The following is a 19,130-nucleotide window of genomic DNA, read 5'->3' as shown; positions in this document are numbered from 1 at the left end:
TTCGAGATGTTTATCATCTAGTTGCTGAAAAGGTGGGTCTATAGGCAGGGAAAGATTTTTAGTTCTCTTTAGAAACTAAACCATCTGTAAATTGGCCCACACTTTGCTTGGTAACTCTCCAAATGATTCAGATGCATGTATTTGACTTCTAAAATACAAGATAAACAAGCCTCTAGTCCTGAGAGAACTATGCCCCATCCCACCATTTGACCTCACCATCAAAGAAAGGCTCTCAAAATCTGGTTGTTTCACAAATTCACTTAAATGAGTTTAGGAGGTTATTTTTGTTATTTGTTTTGGTTTGTTGTGCTTTACACTAGTGCAATTAACTGATGTTAACAGTTATAATTTACACATGCCCTTCTTAAAGGAAATCACTCTTTCTATCTTTTAGGGACCCTTTACTTTGGTGGTTGTTTATTTTCATTTGGACCAGATTGGTATGGACCAACCAGCATATGGAGGAATGAACTCTGACCCAGAGTTTTGTTCTGGTGCTCGAATGTATAATTCCGTCTTGGGGTTGTAAGAAGAGAATAGCAACCATTTCATATGAAGATTATACTCAGGAATAGTAATTGCTTAGGGATCATCTAGAAAGTTTAAAGGATAATGATGTACCGGGAGTCCTTCACAGCCTACGGTGCAAATCTTGCACCAAAACATATAGAAAGAAGAAGAGGTTCCAAAGCTGTTTTTTCCAACCTTCAGCAAGTTTCAACTCTGCTGTTGAATATCTCTGGGACCCCTAACATTTACATGTTATGGGGATGGAGAGTGAAGGGTACAGTCAGTCCCATCTTGTTCCCTCCTGTCCCGTGGTCTGTCTACTGCAAAAGGGCTCTGGGGGCTAAGTAGAAAAGCTGCCGTGGGTCCTGAAGCTCGTAAACTGGGATGGGAGGCTTGTGTGGAAAATTCTTGGGTCCCTCACCCCACTCTGTAGGGCTATTCAGTGGAGGGGCTCCAACCAAAGTGGCCGGGGCCCTTTGTATAGTACCAGAAAAATACTTTATATTCTGCATTGAGCATTTGAACAGTTTCTGCCATAATCATCACTGATTTCATACCCATAGTTGTTATAAGGAGAAAAATAGGTGATTTTTTTCTAACTCTAAAAGGAGCCAAAGAGTTTTAATATTGGTTGAGCTCATTATAACAAGAGCAGTGGAGGCTTAAATATTACACCATATTGTGTAAATATCACACAAGTAAATTTCCTATAATAAATATACAATGTGTATACACTATTTCCTTTGACAACAAGTAAACAAATATTCTTCTATCCAGGCTAAAGTCTCTATAAAGATTGTATGTCACAGTTAAAGGAAAACCTCACAGGGAGTTCCTACCACACAAACTACTCAATTTTATAACAGGTGTTTTTTGGGGGTATTGGGTTTTGGTTTTACTCTTCTAAGTCTTTGTTATAAACCTCACACTACAGTGTTATTATTTTTTGTTTAAATTGTCTATTGTTATTTCAAAAGATTTAGAGAATTAAAAAAATCTTTAAAAACGTACCTACATTCAGGGCGCCTGGGTGGCTCAGCCAGTTAAGTGTCCAACTCTTGATTTCTGCTCAGGTTGTGATCTCGGGGTCCTGGGATCAAGCCCTGCATCAGGCTCTGCACTCAGCGGGGGACACTGCTGGAGATTCTTTCTCTCCCTCTCTCTTTGCCCCTACCCCTTGTGCACACACTCTCTCTCTCTCTAAGTAAATAAATAAATATTTTTTTAAAAAACGTACCCACACTTTTTTTTTTTCTTTCGGTACCTTAAAGATGTCACTCCACTGTCTTCTCGCTTGGATCATTTCCAGTGAGAAACTCACTGCTTTCCTTGTCTTTGTTTCCCTTGTGTATAACGTGTCTTTTTGTCTCTGGCTGATTTTAAGACGTTTCTCTTTATCATTGGTGTTGGACAATTTCATTCTGATGTGCCTTGGTATAGTTTTCTTCATATTTCTCTTGTTTAAGGTTTGTCAAACATCTTGAAACAAACTTTTCTTTGAAACATTTCTTCCAATGTTTCTCCTCCTCTTTGGGTCCCTCACCCCATCTGTAGGGCTATTCAGTGGAGGGGCTCCAACCAAAGTGGCCGGGGCTACTTGGATGCCACCTGCATAAGTCACTTCCAGTGACTTATGTGTTCACTACTCGGCTTGTCTCACAGTTCACTGATGATGTTCTTTTGATTTTTTAAATTTTTTTTTCTTTAATCTCTGTTTTTTATTTGGAATAGTTTCCACTGCTATGTCTTCAACTTCACTATTTTTTCTTCTGCAACTTCTAAAATGCTGTTAATCCCATCCAGTATAAATTTTACCTGAGACATTGAGTTTTCATCTCTAGAATTGCAATTGGGTATTTTTTAATATCTAGTAGTCTCCCCTTATGACATAGTTAATCTTTCTTCTAGCTTCTTAAACGTATGGACTGTAGTCATAATAAGTGTTCTAAAGTCCTTGCTTGCTAATTCTAACATCTCTGTCAGTTCTAGGTTGGTTTCAGTTGATTGGATTTTTTCCTCAGTATGGGTCATATTTTTCTGCTTCTTTACATTCCTGGTATTTTTTGTTAGATGCCAGATATTGTAGATTTTACCTTACGGGTGCTAGATATTACTTTATTTCTATACATACGCTTGAGCTTAGGTCTGGGACACAGTTGAGTGACTTGGAAACAGTTTGACCCTTTCAGGTCTCATTTTTAAGATTTGTGATGTGGGAAAAATGCTCATTCTAGGCCTAATTATTCCTCACTCCTGAAGTAAGACCCTTCTGAGTACTCTGCCCCATAAGTACTCTGGGAATTGTGAGGTTTTGGAGTCTGGCTGATGGAAGCATGCTCTGTTCCAGGCCTGGGGACTGTTAGGCACTATGTTTTCTAAGCCTTTCCAGTGATTCTTTCCCCAGCCTCTGGTGTTTCCTCACACACATGAGCAGATCAGCCCTCAGCTAAATACTCAGAAGGGTTTCTGTGAGTTCTCTCTTTGTGAAGATCTCTCCTCTCTCCCACTCTTCCCTGCAAACTCTAGCTGGCTCAGTCGTTCCAGACGTTTAATTTTATCTCTTCAACTCAGGGAGTCTGCCAGGTTCTGCCTGGGTCCGCCTTCCTTCACTACACCACAGTGTATGAACTATCTCAAGGCAGGAAGCTGGGTGATTATAGGGCTCACATTATTTTTTCCTGCCTCTCAGGAGCAGCCATTTTTAATTACCTGACGCCCATATTCTTTTTTTTTTTTTTTTTTAAGATTTTATTTATTTATTTGACAGAGAGAGACACAGTGAGAGAGGGAACACAAACGGGGGAGTGGGAGAGGGAGAAGTAGGCTTCCCGCTGAACAGGGAGCCCATGCGGGGCTCGATCCCAGGACTCTGAGATCATGACCTGAGCCAAAGGCAGATGCTTAATGACTGAGCCACCCAGGCGCCCCCTGACGCCCATATTCTTGAAACCATTTTTCACATACTTTGTCCAGTTTTTCAGTTGTTTCAGGTGGGAGGAAAATCTAGTTCCTATTACTTCAGTTTGCCAGAAGCAGAAGTCTTCTTTAGGTCTATAACCAGTAAATATTTTCCATATTTTACCCTTAACTATATAATAAGAGAGGTAACAAGATCAAAGAAATTGTTTTCTCAAATTTCTTCCATGTCTCTAGGATTCAGCTATTAAAAACATCCTCTGATTTTTATTTGACAGAGAGAGAGAACACAAGCAGGGGGAGGGGCAGAGGGAGAGGGAGAAGCAGACTCTCCGCCGAGCAGGGAGCCCCATGTGGGGCTCCATCCCAGGACCCTGGGATCATGACCTGAGCCAAAGGCAGATGCTTAACCGACTGAGCCACCCGGGTGCCCCCAAAAACTTACATCCTCTGATTTTTAGACGTTCATTTTAATTGAGGCTGAAAAAATGAATTTATGGAATTTATAAATTTTGATTCTACAAAGCTGAGCTTCCTTCTCTTTATTTTCACCACAGGGTGAGGTAGTTGGAATTTGGGCTGGGTAAACAACCTCTGGAACCACGTCTCCACCAGCTGTCTTTGCTCAGACACATGGGCAGTGAAGACTGGTGGGAGAGAGTCTTACAAGGAGATGAGGCACTGTTAATCCTTATTAGTGGGCCTGCCCTTGAAAGTTGGATCCAGAACACTTAAACAGAGCCTGGACTGTGTGTTTGTTTTTTCCTTTGAACTCTTCTGCAGCAGCTAGTTCTTCAAGTGAAGGCAAATTCCCTGTTTCTCACTTAGGTGAGAATAGCCAAATAGCCACGAATAACATCCATCAACAATCAGGTTTTTTTTCCTTTCAGGCCACTCCCCAGACCCACATCCAAACTTTTCTCCCAGGACAAATAAGTCTCCTATTTCTTCTTCTTGTAGAAGGGCTACACCCCAACCACCCTCCTCCCAGGCGACCTTCTCTTCTAATGCATAAAACATTTCTCATTAGGTAGGAGAAAAAAATCTTACAATTTAATCTTCAGTAGGTTCATCCTCTAGTAGCCACCCATATCCCCCACCCCTGCTAATATAACATAATATCTATGGTAAAAGTTCAGATAGATTTAGAATTTTCAGGTGCTCATATTTACAGAGTCGTTACCTGCCTTCACTTAACATTGTTCTTTCTCTGCTCCTTCCAGCCTTTTGCAATGACAAGAGAAGCAGTCTAAAACATGAGCATGGACTTATAGTTGTATAGAGTCCACATGAAGCTAGTAAGGTTCTTATCCAACATTTAGTTAAAAAAAAAAAAAGAATATATATGTCTTGGTCAATTAGGGCTGCTAGAACAGAATACCACAGACCGGTGGCTCATAAAAATAGACATTTATTTCTCACAGTTCTGGAGGCTAGAAGTTCAAGGTCAAGGTGCTGGCAGTTTCAGTGTTTGGTAAGAACCCACTTCCTGGTCCACAGATGGTCATCTTACATGGTAGAAGGGGCAAGGGATCTCTGGGGTCTTTTTTATAAGGTATTTTATAAGGTACTAATCCCATTAATGAGAGCTCTCGTAATACCATCACCGTGGGGGTTAGGATTTCAAGGCATGATTTTTTGGGGGGGTGGGAGGGACATAATATTCAGTTCATTGCAAAATATATACACACAGATATATACATTTTGTTTTTTATTGTTTTGTCAGTGTGGCATTTAAGAGCTATGCATTTCCTTCTGGATTTTCTCCCCCTTATGGAAGAGGCATCCACAATCGTTTGCTATTTCATCTTAAGAGATGGTCATCCTTTCTCCTTTATTTCGTGTTTTACTCCTTGTATCAGGACACCGGTGACACAATTTTACTTGGACACTCTGACAATCGAGAAAATAAATCCTTGGAATTCCCTGTTCATCTCTATCTGCGGGCAGTGGGCATTTATTGAGGATTTGCGGCCTGTCCAGCACAGAGAGGGTTTGATCTCAGTCCTGCTGACGGCCTATTTCCCTTCCCTGACTCCAGGCCTCTTGACTTCTTTCCACAGGTGCCACAGTGAACAGAGACAACAGCTGCCAGTCTGACAGCAGCGGGTTCCTGGATGACCCCCTGGAGCCGCTGCCCCTGCAGGTAGGGGGCCACTGGAGGGTTGGAATAGGGGTAAAAGGAAAGATAAGTAGAAAGCACGCCATGCCACCACATTCGGAAAGGGCAGCCAGCCCTTGGAAGACACGCACCATAGGCAGCCAAGGGACAGGGATTGGAGTCACACTAGACAAGGTGCCAGAAAGCTTAGCATTCCTTTCCTTTTTATTTTCTTTGGATTTTGCCAAACAAGGAAGCTGAGCCTCATAGACGGAAGGGCTTAGTTAAAATAGTGAACTAAAGTAAACCTGAGTTTGTAACCCTTATCTTCTGACTCCTAAGTCAGTGGTAATGATAAGGAAAAGACACATACACGTCTTAAACCTAGCGCCTCCCCCACCCTCCTGACCCATTTGCCTTTATCCTGGTTTCTCACACAGATGCCTTCCTTGCCAAGCAGCCAGAGTCCTGCTGAGAATGGATGTAGAGAGCCAAGGGATCAGAGCCAGTGCCTAGTGCCGCCCCAGGACTGCCAGCAGGAGTCAGATGGCCCTGATCCCAAGAGTATGGTGAGCACAGCCTTCTCAAATCAAGACTGGAGTATCATGGAGGAAAAGGCCTCAACATCTACGGTGGAGAAAGAGTCTCCGTTTGAGGATACAGAGAAGCCACCAGAGCCATCGACCCCGGATATGGCCCTTGCCGAGCCCGCCAGAGGAGAACAGCCAAGGAAAGACAGCCATCTGAGGCAGCATCTGCCCACACCCCAAACGGAAGATGAGGCCATGGTGGGCACAGCTATCTCCAGATGTGACTGCCCTCTGGGGTTTAGGGGGCCCCACATCACAGAAGTGAAGGATGGGTTACTGAAGCTTGAGGGAGCTGGGGAAGCCTACATGCGAACCCACCACTGCAAGTCCCAAAGATCACCTGGAGTTGATCCTGCTCATGACAAGCTCCTTCATGTAGACTCTGAGGCCCCAAGAGGAGCAGAAAACAACAAAATCTATCCGGACACCAACAATACCTCACTGACAGGAGGAAGCCCACCACAGCATGTCCCCAAGCCCAGTAATGTCCTGTCCTATACAGTTGACCTTATCCAAACATCCGAAAAGCTCATTCCCCACCTAGATAAACCCACTGGAGATACTCCCCACACAAAGCCAGTGTGTAGTGCTTTGGGTCACATACCACATAGAGCAGAACCTGAGATGGAGAAGTTTCCTCTAAATGCCGACTCAAACACTGTTGGTTCCAAGTCTGTGACAATCCAGATGTCCTCCAATCTGGCATCAGCTGCTCAGAATGCTGTGGCTTTGGGGACTGATTGTAAAAGAACAACTTTAGAATGCACTGTGCGTGACCCTGCTCCCACAACAGAACCAGGACTGGAGACAAAATTGAGACAGTGCTGTGATGTTTCTGTTCAGACCAATATAAGTGAGCCTAGGCCCTGGCATTGCTGTTCAGCTCCAAGTACCAAGGCCCAGCGCCTCACCAAATCCGTCTCTCTAGACACAGGCTTCCCTCGTATCTACCCAGCGGGCATCTGCCATGCTGTATCCACCCACTGCTGTGTGTGCTGTCATCACCATCCCCACTGCCACTCAGAGAGGCAGAGCCCCGGCCCTGTGCCCTCAGCCTGTAGGCACTGCTCATGCTCACATCATCATCTGGAAACCCAGCTTGTGAAGACTTTGAACATCCTTCAGGACACTACAGTGAAGGAACTGTGTTCTGTAAGTATTCATCTCTGCCAAGAGGGAAGGCAGATGGAGCAATACCCCCTCAGGGATAATGTTCAGGCCCCCTGAATGCAAGCTTTCAGGGCATACCTTTCCATCTCAAATCATGAGTAATATCTGCAGAGTGCTTTATAGCTTACGATATATTCTCACAAGTTTCTTCTTATCTCATACGTCCAATCACCTTCTGAAGTAAGGAGGCAAATTTCATTATTAATCTCCATTTGACAGAGTGATATAGAACAATAAATTCATGTGTAAGTTTATAAACATTAATGCATCTGTACCTCATCTATAATTCAGTCTAACTGAACAATTCTCTCTCTTAAATTCACTTAACTGAATAATCTTGCACAAGCCATTACATCTCTCTGAGCCTAGTTCCTGCTTTGTAAAATAGGGAGACTTTTCATGCCATAGACACAAGATTGTTTTATGATTGAGTGAGAGAAAGCTTGTAAAGCACTCAGCGTGCTTGGACACTTAGCACGGCGCCCAGCCCACAGAAAGCCCTAGAAAATGCTAACTGAGTGGCTCTTATTCTTATTATTAATTTTCATCACTGTTTTATTATTGTTCAGCTCTTGAATCTAGAGCTTCTCTAGAAGCTCTATGTCACATAGAGGGACTCCTGCTCCATCTTGGCTGAGTTTATTTTAAAGTGGACATTGAGTTTACTGAAAACTGAATGACCCCCAACCTGTTCAGCCCCTGATAAATCAATAAGCATTTAGTGAGTCCTTCTAGTGTCCCCTCTTCAGTGATTCTCAAGGTAAGAAATGATCTAGGTTGTCAAGGTTAGCTATTCATTAAAAAAATTAAGAGCATCACACATGAAACCACCTGTACTGAAAGTGAAAAAAACAGAAAGGTGGCACAGATAACAAAGGGCTACTGCTGTTTAAAGGAGAGCGGAAAGCAACTGTAATTTATTAAGCGTCTACTGTTTGATGCCTGACAGGTGACCTTCCCATTCTTTTAATTCCACAAATATTTATTGAGTGCCTATGCTAATTACTTTATTTACCGTATGTTGAGTAACCTTCATTTTCACCCATGCCATAAATCCTGAGCCCCTCATATATATGCCAAGTCCTCCCTCTTTTACAAATGGGGAACCTAGAACCAAGAGAGTGTAAGTTTCCAACTTCCCCCACTAATAAGTGGTTAATTCAGATTCAAATTCAGATCTAGCTGACACCAAATTCTCAGACAACACACTCCAGGCAATGATGTGTCTAACTTTAAAGTATCTAAATCTGTAGAAGTGTAATAGCAAAATGAGAAAGTGATTACGAGAAAGATAAGGCAAGTTACTACATAGCCCTTCAAGATCTAGAAATCTGCATAAATGTTATATAAAAGTAGAAAGAGAATCAATGAAAGATAAGTAATTTACTACATCATTTTTCAAATTGCAAGGTTTGAGACATTTGGAATATTTTTAAGTGGGTTGTTAAAAGGGTTGAACTAGTGAAAGAAGTCATTGAGATTAATTCTGCTTATAATACTATCCAAAAGTTTCATGGGAGTGAAGAACAAAGGCTGAGGTCCATCGGACTTTCAAAAGACCCAGGTTCAAATCCTAGAATGTAGTAGGAGTCATCCCCACCATCATCATCACTGATATTTATTAAGGGATTTTAAATGCTGTAAGGTGGTGGGTTTCAATTGGGGATAATTTGCTCCCATCCTTAGTAATATTTTGCAATGTTTGGAGACATTTTGGTTGTCATATCTGGGGTAGGCATTGCTGTTATTAGTGGGTAGAGGTCAGGGATACTGCTAAACATCCTACAATATGCAGGACGGCCCCCGACCCAACAAACAATTATCTAGCCCCAAATAACAACAATGTCAGGGTTGAAAAACTCTGCTTTAAGGAAATAAACATATACTTGGCTACATGGTTAACATAGGAAAATGTTAGGTATGAAAGATGGCTGGAGAAGATAACATTTTAAGAGGTTGTAGGGGGAAAAAAATATTAAATCCTACAATTAGGTACTCCAGTTTCCATGATGTAAACCGGGTTGTTGGTCCAAAATATCCTGAAAGAAGATTTTTTTCTAATTTACATTTTTAAGGTAAGTTCTACAAGGATATATAAATTAAACCATATTTAGTTTTATATTAGTTTTATTAATTAAACCATATTTAGTTTTATATTTAATTTTATTAAAAATAATAAAAATCAAAATTGTGCTAAAAACTCCAGGAGAAATGGTCTCTTTAGATATACCCAATGTCAATCTTTTAATGGAAATGTTGCAGGTATTTATTCCATAATAAGATACTATCTAGTTTCTGTTCACATCACAACTCTTAAAAACAACCCATTTACTGATTGGGTTAAAAAGAGAAATAGGGGTGCCCGCGTAGCTTAGTCAGTTCAGTGTCTGCCCTTGATTTCCACTCAGGTCATGATCTCAGGGACATGAGACTGAGCCCCACATGGGGCTCCACACTCTGAGCATGGAGCCTGCTTAGCCTGCTTACAGAATCTCTGTCTCCCTCTCTATCTGCCCCTCCCCTCCCCACACCACCCCACCCCATTCCCGTTCATGCTCTTGCTCTCTCTCTCATTCTAAAAAAAAGAGAGAGAGAGAAAGAGAGAAATAACAAACACATATCCACAGACTAAGAAGCTAGATGTCTGTCATCAAATTGTCTTTGGGAAGCACTATCATTTCATTTATTAATATAATAATCAAGTATCTATGGCAATGGCCATATATGATATGCAATTAGCCTATCATTTATTCAGTTATATGGCCACAAATGAAAAAAGGGGAATTCAGCCTTCCATGGCACAAGTGGAAAAGACCTAATGAGGGTTTTTAGCATGGTTGAGGTGACTGACAAATCAGTGCAGACAAAAGGGACACCAGGGTCTGGAGTGGCTCAGTTATTCAAAGGGTAGGCCTGATGACAGGTGCCAGGAAAACCACAGCATCCAGAGAGCATAGCTGACCAGTTAGTACAGCCCAGCAAAACCATTAATATGAAAGGTTTTAATAAGACATAAAGGATTTATAAGATATTTGGGAGTGTCCTCATGAATTTGTAGGAGCATGGTTCTGGAAACTGCAGGAGCCAGCTACAGGGTAAGGACTGGTTCTGGCAGCGAGGCAAGGACATTGATTACAACAGGGACCAAAGATGAAGCCTGGGTCAGCTCCAGGGGTGAGTGACCTTTCATGCAGAGCAGAGCTCTCCCCATTTCTCGCTGACCTTGGGCCGAGGTAGCCCCAGCTGTGTGGGGAGATCTGACAACTGAAAATAGACCTTTTTCTTGCTTTGACACTATGAGACATCAGCTCTTCTGCAGAACATACAGGGGATTTGTGTCCTGTTGTGCACAACGGCCATCTTCAGGGTTGTGTGTAGCTTTCAAATGAGTAGGAGTTTAAATGAGTGTGCATGCCACCATCTCGTGTCTTCTAAAACCTTGTGTCATATTGCCTCTGCCTGCCTTCCTCCTAGAATTCACAATTATACAAAAAAAAAGGTATTTTCGCATCAAATTGATCTGACATTATACACCCTGAAATGCATACTATCTCAGGTTTTATTAGATGACAATGCATTTCTCCTTATTTAGAGTCAAGGGACCACAAACATACAGAGAAAATGGTCTTTTACATGTGCCTTATTATACTCGTGGGCAGGTGTACACGTGGGCACACAGAGAACTTGCAGAAAAGCAAGTGAAAATGGGGGATTGCATTCACCAAGAGCAGGCTGCTTAAGCCAAAGAACAAACTCAGGAACAGAGAGAAAAGGTATCTATGGTGAGTGAGTCTGGGTTTGTAAGGCCTGAAAAATATTCTGGAGAAGAATGTCTCTAAATCAGATACTAGGTGCTAACTAGGGTTACAAAAATTATTTATTAAAAAAACTTATCTGGACAATTAATCTTGGACCAAGTTCAGATTATAGGCAGGGATAGATCCTATCTATTACCTTTCAATGGAAGTTCCAAGCGAGTGTTGAAAGTAAGAGCAATTTTAGGTAAAAGACTCAGAGAAACCTCCCCACCTCCTCCCCTTACAGAGCAGTATGTAACAGTGCAGAGACTCACTTGACTAATTGGTGAATGCTATTTCTGTGGTCTTGTGGGACACCATGGTTTGTTGATATGATTCATTCTTTTGTATATGTGAATTCTTCAAAATAATTTAGTAATTAAAAAAAACTTTCCAGAAAAGAAAATAAGATCATCTGAAATTAGATTTTTGGATATTAGAAAATTCTTCTATGATGTTCATGATTTAGCTTTAAATAAAAAGAAAGCATACACAGCTTAACAAGTCAGATGAGCCAACTCAAAAGTGAAGTTTCAATGTTTTCTGGTGGTTTCTTGCTCTTACTACTAAAGTTTGTTTTAATGCGCTTGAGTCAGTTAAGTAGACCTTGAATTGATTCTGGGTTATAACCTAGCACTTACATCGGAAGAAAGAGTTCGAAACAGCCTCTTATTTTTTTTTTCCTTGCCTAAGGTTTCCTTTTCTCTGAAAACTAATTCTATACCTGTTCTAGAGCTGAAATGTAGTGTTAGTACTTCCAAATGACCAGAAGATGGCAGTGTTTCAGAATCTTCCACCTCACTCCCTTCTCGGGTACCAAACAGCCAGGAGTTACTCCTACATCCCAGCCCCGCGTCCCTTCCAATCACAAAGGGTTACCCCAAAATAACTAGATGAAGCATAAACTTTAATGTTTCTAATGCTCAGCCTACTTGAGCACCATGTCTCCATGCCCCTGGCCTGACCATCCCTAGAACTTGGTCAGCCTGTAGGAATCTACTAGGACCATTCAACCAGCTCAGTCCTAAGGGACAAATAGCTTGTCCCTGTGTCTAGCCACACTGCTGTGACTCAGTTAGATCTTGAGAAGAAAAGAAATGAATCAGGCTTGAAATCTGCCCTTTTTTGACCTTGGACAAGTCAGTTTGCCCTTCTGTGTCAGAACACTTCTCTATAAAAAGAACCCTTCATGGTCTCTAACATCCTTTCTGGTTTCAAGAGCCATAACTGTAGTCACCTTTCAAGCACGATTGCCAACATCAGTAACACTTCAAATACTCCTCTAACTGGTTCAAATGCACTCACACTGAAGCAAATAATTAGAGAGTTTTGCCATGTAAAATATGTTATTCAAATATAAAAATTAAGGGACAGAATCAAACCGAACTCTCAGAGCAAAATGATGAGGAGTTTTCAGTATAAAAGCATCACTTGTAGGAAAGTATTTCTACTATGACAATTCCAGTAAAAGTAGCCATGAAGCTGCCAGGATCTTGGCCATGGGGCTTGGAGGAGAAGAGTAAGAAATCTGGGACTTCCTAAAAACAGGGCTAAGAGGAATTAACACAGCTGTAAGACTGGTCTCCGTGGAAGGAAGAAAAGAAGGTTGAAAGAGGGCTGCCATGAAAATCAGTTTCCTTTAAAGAGCTTTCCACAAGCCCCACTCCATGCTCTCCACTTCCAACTCATTGCCATCCTACTGCAAGGGATGCTGGGAAATGTCATTTGTTAGACACATTGTTGCCCTAAGACATTAGAAGTCTGTTCATGTGAATAAAGGGGGAAAAGACAGTTAGCAGGCAGCTAGCAGCCTCTGCCATGCTACTCTGGGAGGCAGGGAGGGCAGTCAAACCCATGCGCCTGGTAGAGAAAGCATTAGGGTCTAACAAGCATTAATGTCGCTTAAAGTCAGATGGGTGGAGATACTGGGGTCCTGGATCATGCATCTATTCAAAGCATGATCCAACCTGGGCTGGAAAACAAGGGGGATAGCTAGTAAGAACTCAACAAATCATCAGGTACCCAACAAATGGACTGAACTTAGGGGCTGCAGGAAGAGATATATATATATATTAGGATATATATAGGCAGAAGCACAGTCACGCAGAGAAAGTAAGATTTAAAGAAGGGTTCACATCAGGAACAATAAGGAGCAGGATGGGGAGCATAGACAGAGTTCAATTCTAGATTCCAATTCATGAAGGGAGTGGGATGCCTAAATGATGCCTGCCTTACTCTGGATGAGCTTGTTAGCCACATGGAGCCGATCCTGCAGATTTCACCATCAGGGATTGCAGTTAAGCAGGGCTAAGACTGATAAAAAAAAAATATTCTAAGCAGACTTTCTCTAATCAAACACATACCATTGGGACAGATGTGTTCAACGTTATTGAGATTCAGAGTGAGGCAGTATTCAAAGCCCAAGTTAAACAAGATTTAACAGGGCTCAACTTTCCTAAGCACAAGCCCTTACTTTGGCCCTTTCCCTCCTGCTCTCCTTTATCTGCGTCCTTGTACCCCTACATCACCTAGTTCTTCAGACAGCCATCCTGTCTCCGGGACATAATGTCTCCAAGAGCCAATCAACAACCAACTGCCATCCTGTCCCAGCCAAGTATTGCCTGTGCTGGCCTGGAGAAGCCAAAGGCTGGGCTTTCCTCTTTATTCTTCCCCACACATTAGCGACAGGGCTTCATTGCAGACAAGGGAGCCCCAGGGGGAAGGCAGGCTCCGCCGTGGTGAGCTCTTGCAGTGAATCCGAAAGGACTTCCTTTTCAGCTCTTTCTAATTGTTCTCAGCGCACAGTCCACGAGATGGAAGTGATGAAGATGGTGTGCCGGAGTTTCCGGGAGCATCTGGAGGAAACTGAACAGCACCTTACAGGACAGCAGGCACTCTTTTGCAGGGACATGTCAGAGGAGGAATGGTAATTATCGAAGAGAGTCATAAAAGTAGAGCCCACACACCTGGAGCAAGGAAAGGTAATCAGGGCAGGACACATGAGCACCAGGGAGGAGGACTAATGAGAAATGAATCCTTTTCCTTTGCTTTCCTGTTCTTGTTCTTGCTTTCTCAGTGGGAGTCTGTGAGAGCTATTTGCTAGATAGCAACACTCACTCTTTAAGGCCAAGGCTATTTGAGGTCAGAAGATGGGCAGTCAGCTGGGAAGATGGAGATAGCCAGCAGGATATCTTCCATTAATGTGAATGGGACTTATGCAAATGTAAGGATTGGGAGTTCTTAGAGTTTTGAAAATCTGCATTATTTTCACATAGATGAAAAGCATATGTCCCAAAAGTCGATTAGCTGTTGCCTGGGCCTGAGGGGTGGGAATAAGGATTAACTGTAAAGGGACACAGGAGTTTTTACTGGGCAGAGGGAAGTGATCCCAAACTGACTGGTGGTGAGTGAAACAACCTGGCAAATGTACTAAAAATCATTGCATTGGACTGTTAAAATAGGTGAACTCCATGGTATGCAAATTATTCTGCAATAGAGTTGTTTAAAAAAGAAAGAACACCCGCCCTGGTGATATACCATGTCTGCCACTGATAACAAATAAAGAAGGTGACTTTCCCTTGTAAGAAATGTCAGAGGACTGACCTACATTTTGAGAGGGATGATGGAGGACTGCGCTTGGAGGTGATGGGAAATGTGGTCGATTTCTATTCTCTACCTGCAGGGAGGAGGCCGAACAGCTGCAGACTCTCCGCTGGGCCCTGCGGCAGCAAGTAGAAGAGCTGGAGTTTCAATTAGGAGACCGGGCTCAGCAAATCAAAGACGAGATTCTATCGGTACGGGGCAGTGGGTTGTGAAGCTGGACTCTGTCCTGCCGACCGCCGGAGGGATGCATTAAATCAGAAACCTGATAGTGCGATCAGTTCAGATTCTGGGATTATGGGCCAACACCTCCATTTTAAGTATAAAAAAAGTGAAGCCTTTGTTCAAGGCCATGTGGCTAGCTGGTGGCAATTGAGGATTAGAACTCAGGTCGTCTAATTCCTATGCCAATCTTTCCTCCTGCCCTGTAAATAAGCGATACATATTAATAATAATTATTATTATTAGCCATTTTCCCGATGAGAATAAGAAACACAACTTTTGAGCTAGTATGGCTTAGTCATTGCCAGAATCTGCTGCTAGCTCCCAGAGCCCCCTCTAGAGAATTCCCCACCCAGGAGTACCTTTCCCAAAAGTCTGGCTTAGCTGTTTGGTGCAAATATGCTAAGTCGCCCACTCTTTTTGTTCTTATTTTCCTTTTAGCAGCTTGAGCTTCTCACAGAGGAACAACCTGAACACTATCCAAACCTGCATGACTGTAACCGGACAGAAGAAAAGAATGGCCAGACTTCAGGTGCTAAAGTCCACCCAGCCATGGTGCCCTGGGTTGTCTTTCCTCCCCACGATGGCCAGCAGGCTCCCAGCTCAAGGGTGACCCATTTGGCTGCCTTCTCTCCACCCACCTTGGAGAGCAGCACCAGGATGTCTCCTCCAGCTGAGGCAGAGTCAGGCTCAGCCCCTTTGTCAAATTGTCCTATTGGAGAAATGGGTATGAACGTCTTCCTCTAAATCAGAGTGGTTTTGATGACCTTCCTACAAAGTGTAAGAGCACATTCTGGCCAGACAAGGAAATCTAAATTGCCCCCAAGAAGTGTTTATCAACCCTTCTTCAGCTATTTTTAGAAATATTCTACTCTGTGGTTCCACCCAAGAGAATCTCAATATTTCAATATCTATTCAATACAGAATAAGTGAGCACCTACTATGTGTCTGGCACTGGGAATACATGGTAGCCAAGATATAGATAGATAGATAGATAGATAGATAGATAGATAGATAGATAGATTAGAGATAGAGATAGAGATAGAGAGAGAGAGAGAGACAGAGATAGAGATATATAGATATTTAGGTAAAAATGATATACAGTCTTTGCCCTGCAGAAACTTAGAGTCTACTGGGGGAGATAGAATGTGGACACATAAAGACATATGGATTTGAAAACTGTGAAAGAGCTTTGAAGGAAATCACAGGGTTTTATGAAAGACAACATAGAAGGGAGTCTGACTGAGATCAAGATGTCAGGAGGGCCTGGTTGAGAAGTGACAACAGATGAGGGAAAGAAAATCCAGGCCCCAGAAGTACCCGAGGCAGTCGGCCCCTGGAAGCACTGATGAAGCTCTTACCATGTGCCAGGAGATCCTCGAATGCTGGAGACGGCTGTGACACATAAAGAGTTGGATGGGGAGCGAAGAAAATAACAACAACCAACAAGATAATTTCAACATTGACAAATGCCATGGAGAAGACGGTGTAGGAACACTGTAGGGGGTGGTATGGAAGAAAATCGAACGGCATTCGGTGACAGGCAGGGCCTTGCTGAAAGGAGGTTATTTGACTTAGACCTGAATGGTGAGGAAGAGGAACCCATGTGAAATTGTGGGGAAAGAACTTTGAAAGCAGAAGGAATGGAAAGTTTAAAGGCCCTGAGACAGAAGCAGACAGAGTTGCTGAGCACACGAGTGATGGGAGCGTGGAGGGAGAGGAAGTCCAGGGGCCGACTGAATGCCAGAGCCTGAGAGGCAGGACCCTTCTTCCTGATACTTTCTGTCCATGGCATTGCCATTCGCCTTGACGTGTAGACTCAGAGCCACAATTTCACATCGTCTCCTCATCTTCCTTCATCCTCTTCCCTCAGAATCAATTATCACATCACTGCTGAGGGTACTGCCACAATGTCATTCCCAGAAGCCCCTTCAGAACCTATTACTGGGTGACGACCCAACAGAGGGGCTTCCTAACTGCCTCTAGCTTCCTTCTCTCTGAGCTATACTGGCCTCTGCCAAAGTGGTCTCCCTTGGACATCACCTGGGTCATATTACCCTGACCTAGGGTGAGTAGCCACGGAGTCCTTTTAGGCTATCCCAGAGAATTAGAGAGAAGTCACAGGATCATCCTTCCCAGAGCGGTCTTGCACCAAACAACCTCTGTTCCCTGCAATTGTTATGCCCCTCTCCTTATCTCCAGCTGCCTCATTTCCCTTGATCACATCCCTCTTTTGGCTCCTGCATCATGTTTTAGCTTCCATCCCCAACTTGGCTTCTGATATATTGCATTTGTACCCCCCAAATTGCTTTCCTTTCTAATCTTTTTAAACTTTTTACTCTTTCCCTGGGTCAGATTCCAGGCTCCCTTGTTTATCTCCAGTTCTCCAATGTAGATTTTGAAAAGTTTGCCATGGTTTCTGCAGATGACTTCAGATATGATGGAGAAGGAAAAGGAGACCTATTGCCTTCAGATGAAGGGTAGCATATGGAATCCCCAAGGATTGCTAAACATCTCATGGCATTTCCTTGTTTATTCTCCAAACTCTCCAACAAGGAGCACACAAAAGGGGAAGCAAGATGTAGAGGGCTGCCCATCCCACACAGAACTTTGCTGTCTTCAGCCCATGAAGGCTTGATTGCCAATGCTACTTCCAAATACCATCTTCTGTAGTGCATATCCTTCTTCCCATAGACATGAGACCTCTAGAAGCCCAGCCCACCTGGTGATCTATGGATTAACTGTTAGTGTGTCCCCAGTGGTTCTCTATCCTGAAAACTCTTTAGACTCACTGGGGAGTTTTATAAAATACTGACATTGAAGCCGGATCAATTAAACAAGAATCCCCAGGGATGGGATCCAGGGACCTACAAATTTTAAAAGTTCCCCAGATGATTCCCATATGCAGTTAAAATTGAGGGTTGTTGTTCTAGATGAAGAAGCTACCTTACAATTCAACTGTTCCTGTTGTTTTCTAAGGACTCTCTTTTATTTCCCATTTTTCTTTCTATACCACCCCTCTCAGCTAAAGAAGTCTTTCACAACTCATTGATAATCACTGAATAACAAAATTGGGAGACAAGAGAAAGAAAAAATGACATGTGGACTTTATTTCTATTTTTATAGCATTGAATTCTACCTTGCTCATCAGTTCCTACATTTCATCTTCATGGTAGTAAACAGACGACTTTGTTCTGTTTTCCTTCCTTTGACAAACCAGATTAAATATACATATTTGACCAGGTAGGTCAGGGTAAGGATTATTTGTTTCCTCAATTTAACACCTTCCTTCTCTTGCCAGAAATGTCTGTATAAAATAGTCAATTACAAAAATTATGGAAATGTAAGTAGTCTTCTAAATGTACATAGTTGTTTCGACACTAGGACACAGCACAAACATTCTAGAAAGTGAACAATTAAGACAAATTTCCTTTACAGTGTAAACATTAAATGTAAATGTAAACCTGGGTGTTTTGAGTATTATTGGGAAAAGTTTTCAATTAGCAATAACAAGGGGATATGAAGCAAGTCTTTCAAGGATAGAATCTACAACAAGCATTCAGGTAACTCAGATACTCTCACCTTACGATGTCCCCTATCTTTCGTTCTTCTACCTTTTCCATAAATAAGCTTCAAAAATTCATGTGTATATCATAGTATTTATAGTGTTTCACTCCAATATCAATGTACTCAACCTAAAACATCATAAAACATTATGGTTATGGAAAGAATGTCCAAGTGTTTTCTGGAGTTACCCAGCAAAGCAAATGCCTTCCACCTCGAACCTTCAGGCATCCCTTGCTGGCCTATCTCTTTATTTCAGTGTGATACACAGACAATGTCCCGTACCAGGCACTTACATTACAATCTCTTGTTCTCAAATGTGGGTTCACAGCAAAACTGCTCACTAGGCTTGGAAAAAAAAATTTAAGATTTATTTATTCATTTGAGAGAGAGAGAGAGAGAGAGCAGGGGGAAGGGCAGAGGGCGAGGAAGAAGCAGACTCCCCGCTGAGTGTGAAACCCAATGCAGGGCTTGATCCCACAACCCCTAGATGAAGATGCAACCTGAGCTGAAACCAGAAGTCCAATGCTCAACCACTCAACCAACTGAGCCACCCAGGTGCCCCTAGGCTTGGAAAATTTTTTTTCTGAGAACCTAGCTTAAAGCTAAATAGGATTCCATTTTGGAGTATTTTGACAAAGTTCAGACATGTTTTTGACC

The 19,130-nt window shown here is 42.5% G+C and overlaps 1 protein-coding gene across 2 annotated transcripts in view; it reads left to right on the top strand.

The window, feature by feature from the left end:
• The window catches only part of ITPRID1 (ITPR interacting domain containing 1), an 88,198-nt gene extending 69,364 nt beyond the window's left edge, over positions 1-18,834 (top strand). For both annotated transcript variants that reach the window (XM_032401824.1, XM_032401825.1), the window contains 5 exons: positions 5,490-5,572; positions 5,968-7,269; positions 13,883-14,010; positions 14,767-14,878; positions 15,348-18,834. In XM_032401824.1, the coding sequence (XP_032257715.1) occupies positions 5,490-5,572; positions 5,968-7,269; positions 13,883-14,010; positions 14,767-14,878; positions 15,348-15,653 (1,931 nt within the window). In that variant the 3' untranslated portion in view covers positions 15,654-18,834. The remainder of the gene's footprint in view (positions 1-5,489; positions 5,573-5,967; positions 7,270-13,882; positions 14,011-14,766; positions 14,879-15,347) is intronic.
• Positions 18,835-19,130: the final 296 nt, after the last annotated feature.

Source organism: Phoca vitulina, unplaced genomic scaffold, assembly GCF_004348235.1.
Source record: "Phoca vitulina isolate PV1807 unplaced genomic scaffold, GSC_HSeal_1.0 scaffold4, whole genome shotgun sequence".
Classification (NCBI taxonomy): domain Eukaryota; kingdom Metazoa; phylum Chordata; class Mammalia; order Carnivora; family Phocidae; genus Phoca; species Phoca vitulina.
This window is presented reverse-complemented; position numbering and strand designations above follow the sequence as displayed.